General features: G+C 31.7%; 2 protein-coding genes across 7 annotated transcripts in view; one reads left to right on the top strand and one right to left on the bottom strand.

Moving 5' to 3' along the window:
- The window catches only part of LOC148624265 (uncharacterized), a 47379-nt gene extending 41408 nt beyond the window's left edge, over positions 1-5971 (bottom strand). For 3 of the 5 annotated variants that reach the window (XM_088566886.1, XM_088566889.1, XM_088566890.1), the window contains exon 1: positions 5836-5971. The gene's annotated coding sequence lies outside the window, so the exon portion shown is untranslated. Of the gene's footprint in view, positions 1-39 lie in introns of all 5 variants that reach the window. The other 2 variants (XM_088566887.1, XM_088566888.1) reach the window with 2 other exon arrangements.
- Positions 5972-6263: 292 nt separating this feature from the next.
- LOC148624264 (atlastin-2-like) lies at positions 6264-27133 on the top strand. 2 transcript variants are annotated; one of them, XM_088566891.1, is made up of 14 exons: positions 6264-6356; positions 9773-9984; positions 11820-11840; positions 13550-13684; positions 15967-16071; positions 17170-17220; positions 17597-17659; positions 19037-19129; positions 19752-19890; positions 20058-20185; positions 20596-20652; positions 23219-23290; positions 24621-25052; positions 25521-27133. In XM_088566891.1, exons 1-14 carry the CDS (start codon positions 6332-6334, stop codon positions 25614-25616), a joined length of 1629 nt encoding a protein of 542 aa, XP_088423017.1. In that variant the 5' UTR covers positions 6264-6331; the 3' UTR covers positions 25617-27133. The 2 variants fall into 2 exon arrangements, with proteins under 2 accessions (XP_088423017.1, XP_088423019.1); XM_088566893.1 differs by lacking the exon at positions 11820-11840.
- Positions 27134-27525: the final 392 nt, after the last annotated feature.

Genomic DNA, 27525 nt, shown 5'->3' with positions numbered 1-27525 from the left:
ATTTACGACCATTTGGAAATTCAAAATGTATATACATACTTCTCTGGGAAAGGCAAGCCTAATATTTCAAGCAGAAAATCATTGAAACCCCCGAGCTAAGGTACAAATGTAGGCATCTGGAAACCTTGACATCTTGATTTAAATCCAGCAACTTAATCACTGGGCCATCCTGCCTCAAAAAGTCACTCAAAAAAAAAAAATCCATTAACAGGAAGTGTACATATGATTTAGCTCCAAGTATCACACACAATACAACTTTTAATAGATTCACAACGTTAAACATGCAGCTGATGAAATATTTAGTAAATGGAAATTAGAAGTGAAACTGAGACAAAAGTCTCTAACATGGTATAAGTCGACATGCTGAAGTTGATTATATTACTTAAAATCATTTTCATTAAAAGTTCCTCAGTTTTAGCCAAAAACAATAGTAAACTAATTTTCCTGTGTACAGTTTCTCTCTATTATAAATCATCTTTAAGATTAAATATGAAAGTTTTCATCATTGAGATAAAAAGGACAATAAATCCTACAATGTATAGGGGGTCCCTGAAGTTATGACAGTGTCTATGACAAGATGGTAATTTTTTGGTAACCTTTGACCTCGGATCATGAGTTCGGATCATTTTGATTTTGTTTCAAGAAGAAAAGAGAATTGTAAAATAAATATTTATTATTAATACATACTTTCTGGTCGTGAGATCATAAACTTGTCAGAGTGTAAGGCCAGGTGAAATAATGTAACTTTCTACTGACTATTTTTAACAACATTTATATTTAAGTGACGAAAATGTATCTCAGATACTTTTTGAATGGAATTTTTTTTTTTTACACTTTTCAAATTTTAAGTGATGAAAACGATCTAAAACATTTTCGTTATTTATGAAATCCTTTCGTACATGGCAAAAATGACGAGCGCTAGCTAAATTACCACTAATGTTCAATGTTTCTGAATAGACCATCCTAAAATTCAATGAGTCACATTCAACATGTCTACCTTCTACTGTTAACACAAACGGCATGCAGCAGAGTTAGAAATTATAGCCCGGCCGACAGCCCGAGGCTACCTGTTTTACGATCGGGCGGTCAAATATTAAATTTCAACAGCCCGGTGGTCGGGCTATTTTTACAGATGATTGGGATTACCCTTCTCTATTTTTGTAACGAGTTCTCGGTATTACCTCATTCATAACGGAACCTAAGAATCAAACCAATCAAGTAACGATACATTATCATGTGTTTTGACTCGATCTCTGCAGGGAGCATGGTAATCCCTTTTGTGTGTCAAATCAAATCCCATTGGCCGATTTTTAATTTAATCAACCAATAGCGATTGCACTTATAAAACAAAAATATTGACTGAAAGGGAAAAAATGAATTTGTTTTTTGTTAAATTTGTAAAAGTTGTGACTACACGTGTATGTGTATGACGGTAGGTCATTTCTTCCGGAATGAGAACCTTTCTTCAGTTCTACCGTGGGAACAGAAAATATACCGCTTTCTGAACTGTCAAAAAATATCTAGAAACACCGGTATTCAAACCCCAAAATTTGTGTTTCATTCTCATTCCTATGATTATTTAATGAGCCAAAAATTTGACAAAAGGTGTTAATTGCTGTCTAAACAGGTAAAGAAATGTTTTAAGACAAGTCAATATTCTCTGTGGAGCAATCAGCTGTTCAGTGTTATTGATGAGAAAAAATGGATCCCAATTGAACACATCTGCATTTTATGTACAGCCAACCATTTCCTATGGATTAATTAAATTTGTTAATTACTGTCAATTTAACAGTCTAAATTTTGTAGAGCCACGTGTATTAACAAATTTTAAAATCACCATTCTTGATTCAAAATGTCAGTTACCTCCCTTATAATTCTTATTTTACATTTTCTGTAATTTCAACAGTACAGTATATCTCCAAGGTTTCGTTTGCAATAAGTAAAGAAAATAATACTTCTTAAGAATTGTGATGATTTTGGAAATTTGGTATCAGCATCATTGAATATTTGCTACATTTCCCCATATATTTAACCTCATGGTATGCAGTTAATGAAAAAAAAGGCTTCCACTTCACTATTCATAAGACATAATAATGCCTTAAGATCATGAAAATTTACTGTAAACAAAGAAAGTGCATTATTTTGAAAATAACTAGTGACAAGAGAACCAATACTCAGAATAGTTTATAACAATACAAACTTCACGAATGAGGTTGTCCATAAACATTATACATAATTTACTTGTTTTGCTAGAAAAAAAAAAATACTGATTAAAACCCCCCCATTTTTAAACCAAATCTCCAACTGAAAAATGACTATCCTCCAGTTTTGAAGGAACCACTTTATCACATGTAACAGTCTTTCCGACAATATTTTTGACTTCCCTCCCCCAAAAAAGTGACCTTGATCCGAAGGAAAAGATAAAATTGTATGATCAATCTTGGCCAAAACGATTAATTGTTCCAAGCTTTAAAACAGAGTTTTGAATGGTAAATTTGTTACAACTTGCATGGAAAGTTATAATGTCAGCTATGCCGTTCCATTGTCTGGAGATGAGTCTGAGGATAATTATTGAAAGTGACTGAGTTTAAGTAAAGTAACAATAAATGAAATCAAAATTTAATTTTTATTTACTTAAAGCAGAACTTTTCAGATTGCATGCTGAATTATGTTGTAGACCAAAAATCCATCTGCTAAAAATGAAATGCTCTTTAAAGTCACCAGCAGTGTCTCAATTATATAAGCACTTGTTGCGGTGTGTTTTCATCAAGTGACATGCCATAGGTCATACATATCACAAACATCTTTAGGTTTATCAAATTATCCTTTTTTGTCATGTTAAAATTTTAAACATCAAAATACATTAGAATCTGAAAAAGAATTTTATTGCATAAATTTTCAGGGCTGGCAAATTTTAATCAGGACAGGTAACTTTTTGATGTAGCCAGACCTGTGGTCTGGTAGATATTTTCTGAGTTTCCTAATGCAGGAGTAGATCTCATTGTCTGAATTAGTCACAAAGAAACACTTGTTAAACACAAACTGCTATAGCAAGGCTAGATGTACAATTCTGATCTGTGCTACTAAGTATTATGATGTTCAGTGAAGTAGCTTCAGAAGAGTTGAGATGGCAGGCTGCCTCAAATGAATATTTTGGAAAATTTCTAAGTTGAAAGGGGTATCATTCCGACAAAATTTGGGAGGATAACAATTTCCTGGATATATGCACTACATATTTTGTCCTACTACCTACAAAGTTTCATGAAATTCAGTTCAATATTTTTCTGATGACTTGCACTTACGTCCTGATTCCGTGGTATATTTCATATACATTTGTAATTTGAATTTCAATGTTCAAAAGGGCATTACTAGACAAAATAGGAAAACAGTGAGCAAGCTCACAAAAGAATACAAACATTCATGCACAATTCACATACATTAGTATGATGCTCTTTCTTCCTACAAAATTTCATACAAATCATTTGAGTGGTTACAAGTAGCCCTTACATTGATGCAAGTGGTGTTTTGCTGTTTAATAAGACTTTTCAAACCTCAAATTGCTTGGCTTACTTTTTTGATGAGATTAATCAATTAACATTTTCAGAAACTGATTATATTTGTATCTGTCAATTTCTATATCTACTTTTGGGTAATGTTTTGCTTCTTCTTATCAGAACTTTTATTCATATACCAGAAGTTTCATCACTTCTGTCTTCAAATTGGATTTTAAAAAAATGATTATTGTATATAAAGAAGTGCAAGTAATTTGTATCTGTCGATGTAAAATGATGTGTGAATGTTAAAAAAAGACATTAAACTATGTACAATACAGTAAAGCTCAAGGGTTGATTAGTGTTGAGCAGATGATATAAATGAAAGAGCAACTGATAATTGGTCAATTACTGTAAAGCAATAATATATTCAAAATTGGTTTATGAATTTGACAAATTCTACAACACATGTCTTTGAAGGCATAGGATAGTATCTGACTGCATTACACATCTACATATGATGCCTATTCTTAATTCTTCAAAACAAGTTTTCATATGAATCCAATGAGCAGTTTAGGAGAAATTACACTTACAGGTACAGGGGCTTCTCTGGCTTCCAAAATTCTGTCGCCAGAAAAATTGCCAGCTGCCATTTTATGGCGCCAATTTTCAGAAATTTGAGCCGGGGGGGGGGGGGGGGGTTTCGTAAAATTCATCAAAATAACCTCTCCGTTCATGACATACATGTACACAAGATTCACTCTTGATGGATGAATGAAGCAGGTTTTTAGCTCTAATCTGTCACTTTCATATGCATAAAATAATGAAATACTACTCCAGAAACAGGTATTTTATTTCTATCAAGGACTTTATTACTTTTCTCACACAGTCCTTGATTTTAAAGCATTTTCACCTTTATCCTTCATGGTCTAATTTATCTTACAATATAATTTAATTTTTTTTAAATTTAACATACTGGATTCTTTTTTTTTTTTTTTCGTGATAAAATTTCTAACCAACTACATTTTGTACCAAGGACCATTAATTGTGTCCCTGTTTAATTATCTTAGTATCGGAATAGTATTTCCTTAATTAGATTTTGGGAATCCCCATTCTATTTGTTTACCGATTTTCCCGCCAAAAGGTCACATGGCAAAAGTGTAAACAAATGTCATCCATTTTCTTTCATCAATTCTTTAATTTCTAAGTGTATAGACACTTCCTGATGGGATAATCGTTAATTAGATTTAATTTATTCTGTTATTAGGCAAGTCTTTTTCTGAATGTATCACATGGTTAGAGAGAGCTGTGAAGCTTATATGTAGTCACGTGCACATGGCCACATGTGTTTACCTTTGACCAGATGATGAGAGCTTTGATTGGCTCAATAATATTTACATTTGATTGACACCTCTCATGAGGATATTGTCAGTCACAGTCCTCTGGTCTAATTACCGTTAATTGCTTTCAGTCATAAATTGGTCATGGTCAGTTAACTCTGACCAGGTGCCAACGTAATTTGATAATTAGAGAAAATATCCCTTGCTGATAAACTTCCTGTCAAATTTATATACAAAACTTAGGTGCCAAGAAAATTGCCAATTGGTTATTTTTGTCGCCAGATCAAATAAAAAATCGCAAACTGCGACATTGGCGAAGCCCAGTGCGACCCCTGCATGTATACCTATACATGTACATGAAAAGTTCAAAACTCAGTAAATTGGATACTCTAAATTTGCAGGCATCAGAGGCAATAATTGTCTTCTCTCATGCACATGTCCATATATGTATGACATCTAACATCCTTAAACAATTTATTTCAGTTCACTGCTGTGTTCATGAGGTAATGCATACTAAATCAAAATCTTGCAGGAATGTGCAATAAACCTGGTGCATGGTGCTTGCCAGACTGATACATTCTATATCATAAGCTGGTGATTTTGTTTGTGGTTCATTGAGGAAGAGGGTAAAATAAGCTTCACATTTCAAAAGGTGAACAATAATTGTGTGTAAATATGCAGGACCTAGTTATAGCACAACTTGACTTCTTGAGGACACAAGTCTAGTGGAAAGCATAAACGGAATACAACTTACACGATCACTTTACAATTGAAACATGCAAATACAAAATGATACCGTTAAACTAAACGCCGTAAAAGATTGAATTAATAAACATGACTTCAAAACCCTTACAAGTTTGGCATGGTAAGATGACTAAATAAATCGACACACGTTGTGTGGGTTGCTTGGTTTCACTTGAAAATGACAGGGAATAACTCTATGCTATGTTTACAATTGCAGCTTAAGCATTCGGAAAACTGTTTCAGTATAGTGCATACTTAACCTTCTTGGCTTATAACGCCGTTGCTTTTCAGAGATACATGTTCAAAGTTAGTTTAAAGAAACAGTTTTGGAGTCGTTGAACGTATTTACTCGGTGCCTAATTGCATATTTATATGCGGAAGGAGGCGGACTATTTCGTGTGGCATGTTTTGGTTTAATTCTATCTATTCAAATTGGGAATCTTATCGAAAAAAGCCTTAGAAATAATTGAAAACTGATTTAGGGAAGGCGTGAGTTCATCAACAAATGAACAAATACAGTTCAAGTTTATTCATTAATTTTAACCGGATGGTAATAAGGGATGAAAATAGTTCGTGACGTCAGAAAATGCGCGAGATCGCCGGAAATCTGTTCGGAATTTCCCTGATGTTTTCCCTATCATTTAACATTTTTTTCGACGGAACTATCCGATATAAGCTGATTTCGGACGTCATCTTTGAATTTTAAGACTTCGAACTGCCAACGAAACGAAAGAGTTCTCCTGATCGAGTAGCCAGATGGACCACGAAATATTGGCACCAGGTTGTTGACTTTTAACATGTTCTCTTGATTCATTTTCATACAGCACATTATTTAGTTACAGATTTACATAGTGAATGGTATACTTGTGTCATATGAAAGAAACCGTGTACGGACTACGGTCTTCCTATTCGATGACATTGTTACTGTGCGTACTGAGAAGCCCTTCACACGCATGTCAATTCTGCAGTGGTCTACAACCGTCTACAAAATGAAAAAAAGCAGAAAAAAAACTGCCTTAGAAGTACACTCTTGTATTGGTTTTAAATTGTTTGATGCTTGATTTGTATTGATCTGAATCCCAATTTTCTTATCATCCCTTTTGAGATTCGGCGCTATATTGATCTCTGTTGCAGGATTCTTCATGCACTCTTTTTGCATGGCACTGGGCAATCTGTTATTTTCTTCCACCATGATTTCAGAATGAGTGCCATGTATTCAAATTTGCGTCATGCATTGCAAATCACTTAATCAGCACCAAATTACTCTTGCCGATAACCTATACCTTTCATAAATCAATATGATCAGTGTGTATGTTTATTCTAATATTAGTACAATGTTTTGATTGGTAATTTCCGGAGGGTGGTTTATGTGTCAGGGAGTGAAAGGCGTGTGTATACAAATCTCGGATCGGTCAAATTGGCAATTATCACTGTCAGCAAAGTCAATAAGATTCAATAAGCTGAATGATGTCTACTGTTTTTTTTTATTAATAAAATTCGATAACTTTTCGTTAAATGAAATAGAAAGTCTCAAGACTTGAATTCAATTTGACCAAGATCGATGTGATTGGAGAGGAAGATGATCTTAAATTTATACGTCTTAATTATAATGATATCGGCATTTATCTGACACAGAAAAGCAACCAATTTGTTTCACTATTTGAAAGGGTTATGGATTGACTCCCAAAAACTCTAAAAGATGTTTTAATGACACAGATTCTGACGATTTATTTTCTTGAATAAAACAAGCTATTGCCAAGAGTTACTCAGTTACATGGTTCCTCTTACTAGTTTAGGCCTACGTGTGTTGTTTCAGAAATTAATTTCCCTTGGTTACTTGAAAAATTGATGTAGTCAAAAATTGCAGTGATAATGGTAACCATAGCATGGAGGCAAATACCTAACACATGAAAAACAATATTCACAATATTCATACACTTTTGCAGTAACTTATAAATATAAGTTTAAAGCAGTGATTTTTTTAGTGCTTGTCATTTTCGTCATTGACAAAAAACTTTTCTTAATGTTGAAAATAATCTGTTCTCATTTCGTCACCTGAAACCTTTGAAAGTATAAATAACATTAAGAGTTTTAAGACCAACATTGGTTCTAGTGGCAAAAGTGACAATTTTATTATCCCAAGCTATTTACAACTCTCAACAGATGTCAAAATTGTGTGCAAACAGTCACCTTATTCGCCAATTACAATAATCAGGCATGTTGAGTAAATGTCGATCTCTTGACCACACAAGCGTGACTTAAAGGTGTATAAATTTCAAATGCTGGTAACAATTTCTGCTTGGAAAAATCCTTTACTTATCGATAACTTTGTATCAAAATGACATAAAAAGTCATCTATCATTTATTTTTGTACATCAAACTTGATTGTAAACCAAAATGTGGATAATTTGATCACTAGGCAGTATCGGGAATATTTACGATCTTGAAAATATTATTTACCCTATCAATGAACTCCTCAGGGACCAATATTTAATACATCTGTAAGATAATGACATACATATGTAAATTTATCATTACTTTGGTCATGATCCCAAAAGCACAGTTGAAATTGTGCTAAAAATAGTATCTCATGAGGCAACACAGGGGAAATACTTCTTTGAAGCTATTTGTATCTGTCCAATGCATGTAGTACTGGTGCATATAATATATGCACCAGTACTACATGCAGTCCATATCTATATCTACAGTTTACTGTGCTAGATGTATTCTTGTGTTTTTACAAAGGCTGGCCTTGCAGAAAAGAGCATTTTATATATATATTACGCCAGGGATGTTTGTCCTTATTTAAACTGTAAGAGTGTAAAGGGATTTCTATTTCTGATGATTCTTAAATGCTGGGGGGTTTCTTTTTATTTTTATTAAATCTCAGATATAATATTTGGGTTGTCTGGAAAACATGCTTGCATTATAGTGGAAAAAAATAATGTGCTTTATTCATATATAATGTACATTTAAGTTTATTTCATGTCTTTACACAGTGATGTAAATAACAGGTGATACTGTAATAATCTTATGTCAGGTGCAAATACTACTTTTAAAAAATATACCATTAAAATGGTCCACATTTTCTCACGCTAAAGTGACTAAAGCTTTCAAAATCCTGGAAAAAACCCTGTAAATGAGACCTGAAGAACATTTTTTGATTTTATATGTTTTTCTTTTTTTTACATTTTTTGAAAGCTTGTGATACTGTTAGTCTGATAAGACACAAAATATCAAAATCAGACAAGAGACAGGTAAATGGCCATTTTCATGTCATGCCCATCTTTGATATTTTCCCCGTAATTAATTAAAATGACAATTTTAGCTAACGTGTCATACCAGTTTGATATCTATGATAATTTAAGGAGCTATAGTAATTAAAAGCATTGTTCATTATGAAAAAAAGGTGAGATTTCAACAAATTAAATCATGCTGTGATTCGTAGTCTACTGTATGACTATTTGAGTACTTTGAATTTCACATGTCTGAATTAAAATAAAAAAGATTTAAAATGACAGGTGTGGGAAGTCATAAATTAATTTTAGCTATTCATAGTTTTACAAAACATATTTAGGTAAAACCCTGATAATTTATTTTTATAAACACAAAAAAATCACATTCCGGTACCTATAAAGGAATCACGGTGGTCCATCATTGTGATGTCAGGATAGTAACTTAAGTAAAAGTGTATGGATCTCTTTGAAATTGTATAGCAAGGTTCCATACCCCTAAAAGAAAGCTGGCAATGATTTTGAGTGTCTTGACTTGACCTGTTTAGAAATTAGTTACAACAAAATGGCCACTTTGATCCTGATCAAAACATTAAATTTGTAATTCAAACTCAGTGCTGTATCTAGTTGGTGATGTGTCCATGCTTGACCCAACTGCTCAGGGTTCCACCTCTGTGGTTGTATCAAGCTGCTGTTGAACTTGATGGCATTTGGAAACGTGATAATAAAACAGGCTATTGTCTAAGGTTCTGGGTTGTTGACTTCTTATACTTGAATTAAATAAATTCATGTTAATTTTTCGTAATTTTCAAGGGTTTACCAAGCAGGAGGAAAAGAAGTACAAACAGAAATTGTCTCTCCTACACTTCTATCTTTACCCAAAACACAATGAATGATATCTGATACAAACTCACAAATAAAAACCATCAGGGTAAACCTCAATTATTGTTTGTTTCTATTGCAGTCTCAGCACAAGGTGTGCGACTGAAAGGTCAACCTATTCAGATAGTTGAAGCTGGAGCACATACTTTCTCTCTTAATGAGGAAGCATTGGAGCAGATTTTATTGAATCCAGAAATACAAGATAAGAAAGTTGCTGTTGTGTCAGTTGCTGGTGCATTTAGGAAAGGAAAATCTTTTTTGTTAGATTTTTTCCTCCGCTATCTAAATGCCAAGGTAATCTTTTATGTAAAGGTGTAAAGTCAAGGAAATGTATGATGGAGTTTGATTGTTCATTGTAAATATCAAAGGTCAAATACATTTCAAGAGTTCAGTCTATTCTAATTCCCATATTAATTGCTGCATATTGTTTAGTGCAAGAAGTCTGTAAAGCAAAGTTAGATTGTATTAGATTATGATGAGTGCCATATGTTTTGAAATATTTAAAAAATCCTCTAAAAAATAAGGGATAACTATGATCAGGTTTTTAAATGATAAATAATTGCAGTAAATACAAAATCAAAATTTGTTCACTGGACATTTGGTCCTGATATTTTGTTTTCACAGTATAGGCCTTAAAGTACTATATTTAATTGTGTTTTTTTCCCAACGGCATTGTGAAAAAGAGATGTAATAGTAGACATATCATATGTCCATCCATCTGTCCATAATGTCTTGTGGATGCAACTCCCAAGAAACCATTTGATTTGGAGATTTTTGTTGGAGTCATGGGACTTCTAAGATTATTTTCACCATGTTTCACCAATAGAAGATTTTGTGGGCACAGCTCCTCAGAAACTGCTGAATGGACTTTTTGTGGTATTAAATACTATTTGATTTGTTGCATTGGTACAAAGTGCAGGAATGCATACTACATCAACATTTTGAATTGACAAATTTTGTTGGTGTGATGGGACTTCGACTTTTTTCAACATGTTTCACCAATACAAAACCTTTTTGATGGAACTCCTCTGAGGCTGCTTGATGGATTCTTTTGATACTTGGTATGACCTATAGTTCTGAAGTGTAGCTGTCCATACTATACTGTCATTTAGTTTTGAGTTACCATATGGAAGAAGATGTTTTGAATGCAACTCATTTGAAACTTAAACTATAATGTCTAAATCTAAACCATAGATCATTTATTTATTACTTCTGAATTTGAGTATTTTACTCTTTCAACTTTAACAATAAGCATCATCCCTAGTTATATTTAATTTACTTAATCTGCCTTGGCTAGTTATTATAATGGTAGAAATAGTTTGGTATAAATTTATAACTCATCAGGATTTGATGGTTTTCTATTATTAGGAGTATGTTAGCTTATGTCAACACTTAGTATCTGTCATCCATTCTTGTCTGTTAAAACATAAAAAAATCCTGATATATCTTAAGGTTTTCGACTTAAGAGGGGCCAAAGGGCCACATCCCAAAAAATCTACTCTTTAAAATTTTTTGTCCAATTTTTTTTATTGCATTCCTTATATAATTACCTGCCTGCATTTTTCAATCAGATTTCAGATATCTCATATGGTTTTTTAGTTATAAGGGGCCACATCCCAAAAAATGTAAATGAAAGGTCCTGACTAGTCTGAGGTTATGGCTTCAACCATATAGAAATAAGAGGCAAAAACAAGTAAATGAAGCCAAGTAAACCTAAAATTATTGTTATGTTGATGCTAAGGGAGATGTCATAATTCCATTATGGCATATATTGTTTGATAGTACGACCTGTAAAAAATCAGTATGACTGATACATTATTGTGTGAAGTGAGCTGTATAGACTGGAAATCCAAAATCACATATACATTGTACATCACGATGAATGGAACTAACCAAAAGACCAAAAAGATATATGTCTCAATAAAGATCAATCAAAGACTTTTCCCTCATTACAAAGAATATGGTTTACTTGATACTGATGTTATACATATATAATTATTTCTCACTTGTTTACTTAAAAAATTTTATTGTCTTAAGTTTGTTATTCCAAACCATTCTTGGTTTTTAAAAAATTCACTGATTATGATTTAAATGCAGCATTTTTATATTATTTGATTATCACATGAAAGGAAAAAGGATTGCTAAAAGTGGTAAGATTAGTTACATAACATCTATCTCTTCTGTTTGGTATATTTGCACATCACAATCCTTTAAAGGCAGACTCAAGTTTTGCATTCTGACATTTATAACGCCCTTACCCACTTTAAATGGAGGTACAGTATATTGTGATAGAGGTGTCCACAGTTCCTTCCTTCAGTGATGTGGAGGGGTACCCATCTCTTATCTATTACTCCTCCTACACCAATACATCTTTATTTTGAATCTAAAAATATGCTAATCTTCATAATTTGGGCCTGCCATTAAAAGTAGCAGACATTCTATAGTGATTATTCAGTGTGATTTAATATCCTTCTATGTATCCAGGCATCCATCTGTCTGAAATACGTCCAGGCTGTAACTTTTTGCTTTTCAAGATAAGCTTTTGATATTTGGTTTGTGAATAGATGACATCAAGACAATGTAACACATACAAAGGATGGTAACACGTGAGCTTAAGGTCAGCTTTTGTGCCTATTCTATGTATTGAATCCTGTTAAAGCTACAATTTTTGGACATTAAAGATAGGCTTTTTGTATTTGGCAGGCTAGAATGTCTCAAGATGACATGTCACATACCACATTTGCTATGCTTTGACCTTCCCATTTTCAGATGTGGGTTTCTGATATTTGGCCTATGGGAAGACTACTTCAAAACAATGTGCCATGGTTGATGGCCTATGACTTTGAAAATAGATTGAAATAGTCCTTTCCAATTTACTGTAATAAAAGAATTTTGAAATTTGGCATTTGAGTTTCTATCAGTCTGTCTTCACAAAATTCCAACAGAACTTTTTAATGACAGTGCTCACAGCTTCCGTCTTAAAAAAATCAAGTTGACCCTGTTTAAGTAAAAGTAGATTTCTCATTTGCTCCCATTGATTGACATACTACAACAGTTTAGTGTAGTTAGATTTTTTGTTTATGTAAAATTTTATTATTAATATATATATATATGTTCAAGAAGAAACTTGAATAGCAAGTTAAACTTAACATATTACAAAATATTTGTTGTGAAATGAGTAACTTGTTAAAATCCTTACAACAGTAATTAGGTAGCAAATCACAAATTAACATGTTTTCTATTCTCCATCACATCAAATTGGTATATTTATATAGATGGATTGAGTCCATGTTTATAAAAACAAAAATAAAAATGCTCCTTTATTTGTTTTCTTGAAGAAGTTCCCAATGTCTTAGACTTTTGTGGTGTATGTATAGCAATATACCTGGTATCCATGTGGTTATGGTTAGCTTCTTTAGTTTTTTTTAAAATATTTTTTTATCATATTTTTTTTTGTATATAGAGGTTAAAGGAGATTTGAACACATTAATATATATATCGGTATATGAGTGGTTTGCTTGTGCAGAAAACAGTAGTTTCTGTTGCATAATGCATTTTGATAAAGATTTCAGGAACAATGCTTTAGAGGTTTTGTTTATAAATAGATAGTAACCTCTACTTTTGATTGATGCCAGTATAAAGAACAGATATTTAAATTGAGTTGTCTTAAATATGTTACAGTTTGCACATTTTAAACCGTCAAATTTTTATGCTTATTTTAGATTTTTACTAAGAAAAAAAATATCAATTCCAAGTAAGATAAGTTCAGATTCAATGTCATATCCAGCTCTGCATATGCAATTGCTGAGAAAGGTGTCTTTTCTACATTAATTAATATTACATTCAATTTTTTATATAGGGTCATCCTGATTGGTTAGGTGATGACGAATCCCCTCTGGAAGGTTTTTCGTGGAGAGGGGGTTCAGAAAGGGAGACAACTGGCATCCTTCTCTGGAGTGAACCATTCCTCTGTAAGACATCTTCAGGGGAAGAGGTAAACATTATTACTGTTGAAATTTTGTTCTTTGATCACAGTTTTTCAGCAAAAAAATGCAAGGGTCTTAATCTTTGAGAAGAGGGCAACTTTATTTTTGACTTAGGTAAAAAGTATATACATTTTGTAGTTTTAACTTTATTTATTGTGAAATGGGGGTATATAGTGGTATTTTTTTTTACTGCCATTTGGAAACAAATAATTTTCCTGAGTTTTTCAAATGGTGGTAGATATTTAGTTAAATTTTTGTACAGCAATGTATCTTGTTTCACTTTAGATCAAGGTTACCTTTCATCACATTACACTGATTCTTGACAAAATTAAAAGCCAGTGTCATAGTAAATTTAAGAAATAAATCACAGAAACTCCATTTTATCATTGTTTTACCAAGGGCTGACCATTTTTGCCATATTATTTTACTCTGAGGTATAGAGAAACTCCATTTTATCATTGTTTTACCATGGGCTAACCATTTATGCTGTATTATTTTATTCCGAGCTATAGTGAGGGGTAAAATATCTGCATAAATGGTCAGCCCATGGTAAAACAATGATAAAATGGAGTTTCTGTGATTTATTTTGATTCTAACAGTACTTTAACAGTAGTTTTACATCTTTGTTATCTATTATGGTCACCTTAGGCGTGTTGTATTTGTCCATATTTGGCTGTACACTTTACGCTAGCTATGTAAGTTGAAATGGTCGCTAGTGAAACTTCACTTTGTAATTTTTATAATGAAGGAAAGGGCGAATTAAGTAGCACGATGTTAGATATGGCAATAGTCGTTTTCAGTATAAGGTCACAGTGTTCACACAAGGACAGGTACAACATTTCATTCATTGAAATTGTTATTGTTTAGTTTCATACATGATGGCGCATGTGGCATGTGGCGAGTGCTACCAAGTATGTGTGTAGGTCCTTTTTACAGACTATAATATAATTTTTCTTAAACTTAATGTTTAATATTTTTATTAAATATGAATTTGATATGCTACTGAAATGAATGAAAACAGCTGTTACACATCAGAATGTTACATGTGCTTGTTTACATGATTAAGGTGGGCAGTAACTTACACATACAAGCCACGCCCAACAAGTCGCGTGCTACTCGTATCGCAATCAAAAATCGACCACAGTGGTCTCAACCCCTGTTAAGGACGTCATATTAGCAGTCATTTTAAAAAATGACACCTTTCCACTTTTTACTGAATATAATATAATATAACTTTTCCAAACTATAATGTTTAATATCTTTATTAAATATGAATTTGATGTTCATTTCATGCTACTGAAATGAATGAAAACAGCTGATACACATCAGAATGTTAAATGTGTTTGTTTACATGATTAAGGTTGACAGTAATTTACACACATGCAAGCTATGCCCAACAAGTCGCGTGCTACTCGTATCGCAATCAAAAATCGACCACAGTGGTCTCAACCCCTGTTAAGGACGACATATTAGCAGTCATTTTAAAAAATGACACCTTTCCACTTTTTACTGAGAACTTGCATATTTTGAGATTATTTTTATGAATGAATCTTGCTGCATTTCAGATTGAGTTTATATTTTGATCTGCCCTGCTAATTTTTGTCAAAGTGTGAAAACCACCTGAAAAGCTACAAATAATCGTATAGTTTGATATGTTAGGCTGAGTTTTAATTGACAGGTATATGATTTTCTGTACATTTGTCGACCTGGTATTTCTAGACTTGAAAACTGACTAAATTAATTTTTCAACTTCGCACAATTATTAAGGACTACCCTATAAAATATCAAGTATAGATTTTTAGCAAATTCATATCAGTATTTTTGGGTTATGGTCATGCTCTGTTCATGTAATTTCCAAATATTAGCATGATTCATTGATTCATTGTGGTTTTACATCCTATGATCAAGCATACATACCTGATTTGTACTTGTCTGACATGCTGAGTTGGAATTTTATTATGCAAGCTCACAGAAGCAGCAGCAGAAGGTAAACATCACCACTTCAAACACATTATTCTGACCGTCTGCCAACCAGTCATTTCTCCATCTCCCATATGTGATAGTCACCCAAGACCTGATAATATATTCAATATTGTACAAATGTTTAGTACAGTAGAATAGATAAATTTGATTTTCAGCACAATTCCATTTTGGAGTTCTCCAGTTGTGCTGTTATAAACTTTTGACATTTTCTTCCTTGTTATGGTTTTCATTTTTTATGTGCATAGTTTACAGGTGAAATATCATTTATTAGCCCAAAAGATGCCCTGCTTTTACTATTGTATTTCAGATAGTAGTTTTATTAATGGACACTCAAGGTGCATTTGACAGTGAATCAACAGTAAGAGACTGTGCCACAGTTTTTGCCTTGAGTACTATGATCAGTTCAGTTCAGGTAAAATTAAACTTTTTGAAGAATTGATATGTCTTAAAGATATAACCTGTGTATTAGTCAAGTCATTTGTATTTTAAAGTGCAAGCAAAATGATTTTTAAGTATTGTTGAACCAATTTAGACCATAATCATCAATGTTTAATTTTGAAACAGTCATGATATAAAATAGTTGTATCACTCAGTTAAATTATCTTTATGAAGATGATGAATAGAATTATTTCCTTGATTTTAGCTCACCTGGCATCCGTCGTCGTCGTTAACAATTTTTCTAAACTCTTCTACTCTGAAACTACTGGACCATTAAGAACTAAACTTGGGGTGAATGTTCCTTGGGGTATCCTGCATAGAATTGACGTGGGGATTTTTGATCAGTTGAAAAACATAGCCGTCGTCACTATAAATAGAACATAAGGGTCAAACAGTAGTTTCTCACATATATCTCAAAAACCATTACGTTTAGCTAAATTTTTACACGGATGAAAGTGTTCTGCATGATGGATCTATCTGCAGTCAAATTTTCATTTTAATCTGTTAAGCCATGTTGGAGTTGCCCCTTTACAACGTTTTTTGCTATTTTTAATGTTATTTCTTTCAAAACTTTTTCCTCTTACACTACTTAACCAATTGAAACCAAACTTGGTACAAATGTTCCTAGGGGTATCCTGCATAGAGTTGTTGTGGGGATTTTTGATCCATTGAAAAACATGGCCGCTGTTACTAAAAATAGAACATGGAGGTCAGACAGTAGTTTTTCGCACATATATCCAAACATGTTAAGCCAAATTCTTTCAATAGCTGAAATGATCCTTATTATTATAAGGACTACAGAAATATTTAGAGATAAAAGTTGTCAGACTACTCCTTGTACCGGTAAGAGTTATTGCCCTTGAAAGGAAAAAAAAACATTTTTTTTAACAGTTTTCAGTCAATATCTTGAAAACTATAATAGATTGAAAGAAACTTTCAATTGCTGAAAGTCCTTCCAAAGTCTTCTTGAGTCAAAATTGTTGGACAACTTCTTGTTAAATTTATTGCTCTTGAAAGGCAAAATTCAACAAGGTGAGCGATTCAGACTTTTGGGAGCCTCTTGTTTTTTTAGGTTTATAACTTAACACAAAATATTCAAGAAGATGATCTACAACATTTACAGGTATGCTATATTCATCTTATTCATTATTTGTTATGTTGATAAGTTTGACAAGTGACAATACGGGCTAATTTTTATATCAATTGGGATGAAGCTATACTATGACTTTGTGATGTACAAGAATTAATACTGTTATTTAGACTTAAAATTCTATGACATGTTTTTTTCTGTTACACTACAGCCATAGCAACTTTGAATATTAATTTTTGAACAAAAACTGACCTAAACTGCTAGAGAAAAAATACTAGTACATTTGTATTATAAAAGATTTGTTGATTTTTGGAGTTCCTTCAGTAGTGCAAGTTTAAATATGAAATGAATAAACAAACTGTTTAAATCATTTGTTCTGAAATTGTATTTGTTTCTCATTTTATTACAGCTTTTCACAGAGTATGGAAGACTTGCTTTGGAAGCCAATGACAATGAATCTAAACCATTTCAGGTTTGTGTATTGCTCTCAAATGAGTTAGCTCATAGATATTTCAATGAACAGCTCACTGGAGCTTGGCATGTATTTGAGTACAAAGTCAGGGGTCGCGCTGGGCTTTGCCAATGTCGCAATTTGCGATTTTTTATTTTATCTGGCGACAAAAATAGCCAGTCGGCGATTTTCTTGGCACCTAGGTTTTGTATATTAAAATTGACAGGAAATTTATCAGATACGAATATTCTCTCTAATTAAACAATTGTGTTGACACCTGGTCAGAGTTAATTGACTATGACCAATTTACGACTGAAGGCAATTAAAGGTAATTAGACCAGGTGACTGGACTGACGATATCCTCATGGGAGATGTCAATCAAATGTAAATATATTATTGAGCCAATCGAAACTCTCATCATCTGGTCAAAGGTAAACACATTTAAGGCCATGTGCACGTGACTGCACATAAGTTTCACAGCCCTATTTAACCATGAATACATTCTGAAACAGACTTACCTAATAACAGAATAAATTAAATCCAATAAACAATGATTATCCCATCAGGAAGTGTCTAAATACTTCAAAATGAAAGAATTGATAAAGAAAATGGATGACATTTGTTTACACTTTTGCCATGTGACTTTTTTGGCGGGAAAATCGATAAACAAATAGAATGGGATTCCCAAAATCTAATTTAGTAAATCCTATTCAGATCAAGATAATTAAACAGGGACACAATTAATGGTTCATGGTACAAACTGTAGTTTGATAGAAATTTTATCACTTGAAAAAAAGAATCAAGTTTATCAAAAATAATTTAAAAAAAAGTAAATTAGATTGTATTTGATAAATTAGACCATAAAGGACAAAAGTGAACATGTTTTAAAATCAGGGACTGTATGAGAATAGTAATATAGTCTTTGATAGAAGTAAAATTACTGTTTCTGGAGTAGTTCTTAATATTTTATGCATATGAAAGTGACTGACTAGAGCTAAAAACCTGCTTTATACATGCATCAAGAGTGAATCTTGGGTACATGTATGTCATGAATGGAGAGGTTATTTTGATGAATTGACAAAGACAATTCATCAGTGAACTTAATACTGTCTTTTTTTTAAAAAGTATAATTTTTTTGGCACCCTTTGGCTCTATTTTCTGAAAACTGGCGACAAAACATATCCCTCACTGATTCTACTTTAAGTTTTTATGTATTTGACTTGTTTTAGTGTCATATTTTTCTTAACTGTCTGCCATGTTTTATATGACCTGGACCTGTGAATTGAAGCAGTTTTGATAATTTTGGTTCACTTGTTGACCTTGTACCTCACAATTCTTCTAATCTTACAATTTTGACTTCGATGTTATAAGCATTTTCATTTGAAATTTATTATGTAGTGTTTAGAATTTTTGGTAAGGGACTGGAGTTTCCCTTATGAAGCTGATTATGGAGCTGCTGGTGGGAGGAAGATGTTAGAAAGAAGATTACAGGTATGTGTGTTTGTTCCCTTGAAATATTGGAGAAATGGAGTTATTCTCTCTGGAAGATTAAATTGATACTCCCCCTGACCTTATGTTTTTGCACTTTTCTATAAATTGTAATACATGTATAGAGAGTAAGTTCTGAATTGTGCAGAAATGGAAGAATTTAAAGTAGTTTATTGATCTCTTGTGAGGCAGATGTTCTGTACTTCTTCCTGGATAATTTAAGATTGATATAGATATTGTACATGATTCTGTAAAGTTCTTTGTATGGAAAAGCATAACAACAGTGATTCTGTCAACACATTTTAAAGGCATAGCATATTGAGTATTGTCCTATCAGCCTGTGGGAAATGAGTTCTAACCAAATAATTTTTCCAGGATAGATTTAAATAGAACTTGTACATATACTCTAGAAAAAAAACACACCAATGTGGAATACAAGTCATATTCATTGTTGCTAAAATATATATTTATTTGGATGAAAAGTTAGTTATAAAGTTTGTTTATTTACATGGCCAATTTTCCTTATTTGTAGCTTTATCCTTATTGTGTTTTCATTGCTTTATTTGTAGATATTTTCCCTATTTGTAGCTTTATCCTTATTATATTTTCATTGCTTTATTTGTAGATATCAGATAAACAACATAAAGAGCTACAGCAGCTTAGGCAACACATTAAGTCATGTTTTGAAAATATTGGATGTTTTCTAATGCCACATCCAGGGTTGAAAGTTGCTACAAATCCACAGTTTGATGGTAGATTAAAAGGTATTTAGAGAATATATGTTGAGGAAATATTTTGAAATCAATTTGTCACCAGATTATTGCAATAGTCATTTTGTAGTAACTTGTACAATATTTCAGAGTGATGGTATTTACTTCCTTGCTCATTATATGTTAGGGTATTGATGTTGTTTGTGTTTTCTGTTTTCTAGATATTGAAACAGATTTCAAGGACCAGCTTCAGATATTAGTTCCTTTACTTTTGGATGAAGATAATCTCAAAATAAAAGAAATTAATGGGAGCAAAATCAACTGCAGAGAACTTGTAGAATATTTCAAAGTAAGAAGTTTTTATTGAAGAAAGACATGTAACTTTTTATTTTACGATTTAAAATTTTAGATTGTTTATACTATATGCAAAGCTTAGAGAGAAGTTCTAAGTTTTACTCAATTCTCAGAAGTTCAGCATTTTACACAAGTTTCAAATAGAAGTTTTGTATTTCATACAAGTCTTAGAAAAATAGTCTTTTATTTTTGAGACAGAAACAAGGAATTCTGATTTTTGCAAAAGTTTAGTAAGAAGCAAATCAACTTATGCCCAAGATTTTTATTGCAAATAAAATGTTTTTAGTGAAATTATGTATGTTACTATGCTTGTTAAGTTACATTGATATGATACATACATTTGTTTTAGGTCTTTTACAAGTTCACACATATGTGTCAGTCTTATGTCTTTGTTTTTTACTACAGGCCTATATAAAGATATACCAAGGAGAGGAATTACCTGAACCAAAGTCTATGTTACTTGTTAGTAAAGCTTGATAATTATAAGTTTTACACAAGAATGATTTCTATGACTTAAGTACCAGTATCAAATTTGAACTTATTATATCTCTTTTTGACAAGTTCTGGATAAATTGTTTGATTCCAAATACTACATATAGTAGTAATTAAATAACCGTTCAACCAAGTCTTAAAATTTTTGATATTTTTACTGACCATAAAGTACAGATGAATTATTGGGTATATCAGGAGTTAAGGCCTTTTTATACAACCTCAAAAAATTTTGTGAATGTATAATGGTATCATGCTTTCTTTGTTGGTGTCTGTTAACTTTTGTTATTTTTGATAACTCAAATAAAACTTAAAAGGTCTTTTTAAAATTTTAACTCATTGTTCCTTGAGCCATGACAGAGGGCATGGGTCTGGAAACGGTTAAAAATACCGGTCATTGACCAACAAATTTTGCAAATGTCCGATGACCATTGTCCAATATCAGACATAAAAAATTGTCAACCCTTATAAATTTCATTTCATCAAATGGTTTTGTTAATGTATAAACTTCCTGTCTACCAGTCTCCTAATTGTTTATTGGAAATTAATTGACAGATGTGTGTCAATTATAGCCAATGTGCAGCCACCTGTAACTGTGATTTACCTGTAACTGATTAGTTGATTGCATAATTGAATTAATGCTACACGTACAGCCCCATTGCGTAAACGAATTAATTGAAGTGACACCGACAATTTTCATACATTTATTACTTGATTTATTCAGAAATAGATTGAGATGTCCATTGATCATTTTCCCACCAATCTTTCAGAGGTAACGAAGGCACATATGGTGCTGAAACTACGAATCAGTCATAGTTTGTAATTATTAATTTGCTGATTGAATCTTTTTAAAGCAGAAGTCAACAGCCCATTTAAATCAATATTCATAATGTATTAGAGATTATCTTTTATCAACTTTTTTTTCATCACTCGGAAGTTTTCGGCTGTTTGCCGATGTGATGAAAAAGTCTGAGAGATACAATGTTTTGTTTACATGTTGGAACGTCCAAGTTTGGTCGAAACTGAACACATTCACTTGTTCAGATATTTAATAGAGAACAGAGTATGTGATGAAATATCACAGATTCCAATATTTATCTTAAAATAACTACATGTACATGAACAAGTTTTTAAAAAAGTTTTTCAATCTGAGCAAGACTGATACAAACATCTGCTGAAGTTTGATAAAATGACCGGCATGGGCTGTCACAATTTCCGGACCCTTGATGGAGGGCCTTTGAGTTTTGGAGATTTTGGCCTCCTGAAAACAAGGGGCTGAAAGGGGGAAATAGGTGTTTTGATAAAATTAATGGAAATAGTTAATTTGATTTTGATAATTCCTTTGTCAATAAGTACCTTTTGAAATTCTTTTTTAATACTTTTTTTCTTGCTTGCAAATAAAATTGTGAAAGGTGATACTGAGGTATTGCTTTTCTGGCATTGGCATTTAGATTTTGCTGTTTAATTTTCTGATTAGGTCAATTTAAGTTGAACCACTTGTGTTAGGTCAATCATATTTGGTATGCAGTTGCATTAGCATCAAAAACATCACAATTCCATGTCCACTTCATGCATATGTGCCAACAATCATGGTCATTGACTGAAATTCTAGTTAAGATTTTGAAGTTAAGTTTTCTAATTATATCAGTTTAATATAATCACTCTCAGCTGTGCTAGAAAATAGCACATTGTTTTTTCTGATTTTGATAATTTTTTTAGGTAAAAGGATCAAAGGTGATGATGTTTGATAAGCCCCTTAAAGTAGAACTTCTTTTAACTTTTGTTGGATTTAAAATTTTGAGCAATTTTGTATCTAAACAAGTTGTTATGTCCATGATGAACTATAAATAACTAATATCATATCCACATTTGCCCAAAGTGAACAAAGTTAAATATTTTGTGGTTGTATTATGCTGTGCTCAACAAATCTCTTTATTCTATTTCGAAAAGAGGAAGAGCCAAACATATTTGTTAATAACACTTAATATTAAAAAACCTTTTAAGACAAATAATTACCCTATTATTTTTTAGTATTACAAAATACTAGTTCATGTGTTTCACAATCTGTTAGTGATTTTAAAAAAATGGTTGTATGGTCCGGTCAATTTAGGTGCTTAAAAATGAATGCATTGTATTGAAATGTTGTAAAAACTCCTTGATTTGTCATTCACAACCATATTTTGAATGAAGTAAAAGTGTCTGTATGCAACCATTAAATTTTATATTGCTTTTACTGCAGAAATGGCAAATGTGAAATAATTTGAATATTTAACATTGTTAGCTCCAGAATGGACCTAAATATTTTTTTGAAATGTAAGAGTATCAGGGATCACTGGATCAACATCTGCCCAATTTATTATGAAGGTGGTAGGCAACAACAAAAATTCAACTTGCATTTAAAAGTTCCAGTAAACCTTATTTTTAAGTTTGTTTGTACACTACAGTGCACAACTGAACGAAATATTTGGAAGTCCTCGAAAAATGGTATGTTTAAGTAAATCTCTTGTAAAATAATAACACAGCCTATTTTCAAAAACAGGCGACAGCAGAAGCAAACAACTTGGCAGCAGTTTCCAGTGCTAAGAGTAAATATACCAAGGACATGGAAAAGGTACTTATCAGTTTGGTAGTGTATCACGCTTTCAAGTGAATAAAAAATGTATTACCATTATAACAGGTTGCTGAAAAGGATATACTTGACTTTATGTTTGCTTGATGGATTTGTTCCCCTTCAGTTCTTTTCTCATTTTCTATGCCATTCTAAAGTTATTCATTATGCCCGAGCTCAATAAGTATGTGGTACATGTATATTGGAACCATCTGGTCCTTCCATCTGTCTGTCTGAAATCCATCTCAATTATCTCAGCTGATATTTATCAAATAGCTAGCAAACTTGGTTTGTAGCTTCATATCAATTGGGCATATATAAGTTTCGTAGCATTTTTGGTTGCTATTTGATATCACCTTTCTGTTGACTAGTAGCAGATATTTTTGGGGGAATTTTATAAATGATATTGAAAAATTCTTTTGCAAAATTATGGTTCCATCTAATGGAAATGATTTGAAATTAGGTTTTCAGCTGCACTTTAATGAGTTCTTTATTTTTGGCAAATTTGATTGCTGTCAACTATCAACTTCTTGTTTAGCAGAACTGACATTTTCTGGCACATGTTCAATTTTTGTTGCAAAAATCTTTAACCCTTTAATGTGAATGATTTGAATATTTGTGTGCAGCTTAATGTAAACATGTAAAAAGAAAAGGGCATGTTTCAAAGGGACAACAACTCTTAACAAGAGGTGAAAAAATAGTTCAAGGCAATCCTTGATAAGGATTTTATGCTTTGAATGGAATTGAGACAACATGTGCAACTTCAAGTTCTTATGATCTTAATTTTTGTGCACAAAAAAAATTTATTCAGTTGTATCCTTGATCTTATATATCTTATGTCAACTTGTTTCATTTTATGACACATTTTATATATTGGTAAAAAATGAAAATTGAAAACAGCAATGCTTAAGAATCATATTCACTTTTTCAACACAATTTTCCCTCTGACTACTAACAAACATTTGCATTTGGGAATAATGGAAAAAAATCTTTAATATTTTGATTTTGCTGTGTTGTTTTCATCAATTCTGCAGAGAGAGCCAAAATAAACTAAGTTGAGATAATGTTTTTGAGATATTCCCCATATATTAAAGACAAATCTATTCCAATAGACATGCTGGACAATAGAAGGACAACAGTCACCTATACATAATAAGTGATTTAAACTGTAAGTGTGTGTGGCTTTATTTAGATTGGGCATGTGTTGTAAGAAAATTATGCTGCTGTCTGATGTAAACTTCCTATACTAGTGGGATATACCTAGCAAGACAATGTGTGCAGCTTTATGTTTATACTTTATATATGTCCTATTATTTATTGCATTATAATTAAGGTTTGTGGTGGAGAGAAGCCATACTTACATCCAGAACAATTAGAAAGAGAACACTTTAGATGCCTTACTGTTGCCATTGATTTGTTTGATGCTACAAGGAAAATGGGAGGACAGGATTTCAGTTCAACATACAAGGAACAATTAGAAAATGACATTCAAGAAGCTTTCGTTAATTTTAAAGCCCACAACGAAGGCAAAAACATTTTCAGTTCGGCAAGAACACCAGCTGTCTTGTTTTCAGTTATGGCTATTGCATACTTTTTGTCTGGATTTTTTGGAATCTTAGGTTTAGAATCATTTGCAAGCTTGATGAACTGGGTGCTGGGTATTTTCCTGATTTTATTGATTACATGGATTTATGTGAGATACAGTGGAGACCATGCATCAATAGGACAACATATAGACCAGATTGCTAATGTCATTTGGGATAAGGTAGGAAATAAAGAAACTTTTAGCTTAGAATAAAATGCAATTAAAAAACTGGATATTCATACCACTAATGCTTAAATAGAAAGATGTTAATGATGATTTTAGACTAAAACAACATTGATATACAAAAAATACAATGAGTGTTTTTTGTTTAATTGTTATTATCAGACTATAAGATGATTATTTTGAGTGTTATATTATTTCTTTAAATATGAGATGAAAAAAAAAATAAAATTACATGATAAACACTTGATATTCAATGAAAGAAGAAAAAAAGAAATTGTCATTGGTTTGGGGTATTGTCAATTTTTTTTAAAGAGATTGGGTTGCACTTGTGATATCTTTTTTTAAAATGTCTAAGTTGTTCTGTTACTGGTATTGGATGGTAAAACTAGAAGAGTTAATTGAGAAAGTTAATTGAGAAAAAAGGTGTTTTATTATTATTAAAGATTTATTGGTAACTCTTTTCAGGCATTAGTTCAAATTTATTCCCAAGCAGTACAACAAGGAATTAAACAAACAGCTAAACAAGCAGCACGACAGAATTCAAGACCAAAAACAGACTAAAAAACAAAATATTTAATGTTTGTTCTAGAGTAATCATATCTTAAGAAATTTCTTTTTTCCTCGTTTATACTCCAGATGTAGTGACGAGGCTTCTTTTTCTGAATTTTGTGCAATATTTAATTCAAGATACATTATTTGTCACTATATGTTACATTGCTAAGACACATCTGGAGTGTAAAGATGCCCTCAATTGTACTATATAATCTCAGGTTGATTGTCCATAAGTCTGTTTTATGTTTGATCTTTTCTAATTTTTAATTTTTGAGTTTTGATGACAGATTGATGTATCTTTTTGATGTACAATTCTAATTTGGTTGAAAGTAAATAGGACTGAATTGCTGTAAATAAATGCCTCATATAACAAAATTCAATACTTTATTGAAATAAATATGGCTAGATTAATTTTTAGTGATATAAAGTAACTTATTTTATTCATTTAAAAAAAAATCAAATTTTTCATCTATTTTTCCTTGTAGTTTCATTACTGTTGCTTGCTTATTTTGAGTTGTGAAATGTGTGTGTTCATTATCTGTAGTTGATGTCAACTTAATATAATTACATGTACCTTATATATAATGAGGTCTAAAAACAACTTTATTTTAAGAGGATTGATGAAATTTCTTTGTTTAGTCAATTGTATTAAATATTAAATTTTTTAAGCGATTTTGATGATCTGAAAATCTGTATTTATTATAGGACAGTGGATAAGTTTTTTGTGTATTTCAGAATTATATACGTCAGTACTTAGGCCTCTATTTCAGTGTTTGTCTGTGCATTCTTTGAATGTTTTTAATTCAAGTTTATTACAGGAGAACAGGAGAGAATTTCAATACTATCATTATTTTTTTTATTTCCTTTTTGTTGTAGGTATATTTGTGGTTAAAATAAACTTGTAGTGACCAATTTAAAAAATAAAAATTATTTTCTCTTAAAACCTGAAGTGGTATATCTCCCATTGCTCATTGTACATAGTTTCAATTGACTGGTATGGTTTTTGTATAAATTTGTGAACTGAACAATTTTGTACTCTCTTGTAGCTGTAAATTTGTAAAAGAATTGATGTACATTTTATAACTCATGTTATCTTAATTTATTTTCTGTTGTCAAACAGAAGAGGACTTTTTTTGAAGTTCACATATTTCCTACTTTAGAATTAAGCTCGGTAGTTTGGGATAGGTATGAGTACTCAAGATTTAAATATTTTATGTTGCCTGTAATATCTTTTAAGTTGAAAATATGCAACTATTTTCTTATGCAGAAACTCTGATGATGACTTTTTTAATGAAGTTATTAAAGAGTGCTTATATCAATTTGCAATGCAAGTTTTTCTAGATTTAAATACCAACCAAATATTATTTATCCCTCTTTTTCTAATTATTTGGTAATAACCTTGCAGGCTTCTGTTGATTTTGTTTAGGAACATTACTTTTACTCTGGATTTGAGTTATCATTTTCATGTTTTAATGATTGTAAATTTGCATGTTATTAAATTTTCAGAATAAAAAGTAATTGTATCATTTCAATTGTTCATTCAGAAAGAAAACAAGAAAATGCGGTATCTACAACAATAATTACTTGTTCAATAGTTTTAGTATATATCACAATATGATTATCTTTCTTAAGTTCATAGCATAAGGACCATTCTACATGTACATGTACCGAGTTCATAGTAATGTTTCAATTGTCTTCACAGAAGAAAGTTGGCATGAATTAATTGGTGCAATATCTATGCTGTTATGTCATTATACCCCCTTTTGAAAGTTGGCAGTGCATGTATTCAAGGTGTCAATCTGGGGATATTACATTTCCGGGAATTTTTTATATTTTGATGTCTGCATTTCAGAAAATTAAAAGATTACGTTTTTGGGAATTAAAAATATTATGAATCCTAGAATCTACCTGTAGATTT

This window comes from Perna viridis, chromosome 2, assembly GCF_037379345.1.
Source record: "Perna viridis isolate PV_CMFRI_1.1 ecotype Kerala chromosome 2, ASM3737934v1, whole genome shotgun sequence".
Classification (NCBI taxonomy): Eukaryota; Metazoa; Mollusca; class Bivalvia; order Mytilida; family Mytilidae; genus Perna; species Perna viridis.
The sequence above is the reverse complement of the archived record's forward strand: the minus strand, read 5'-3'. Positions and strand labels throughout refer to the sequence as shown.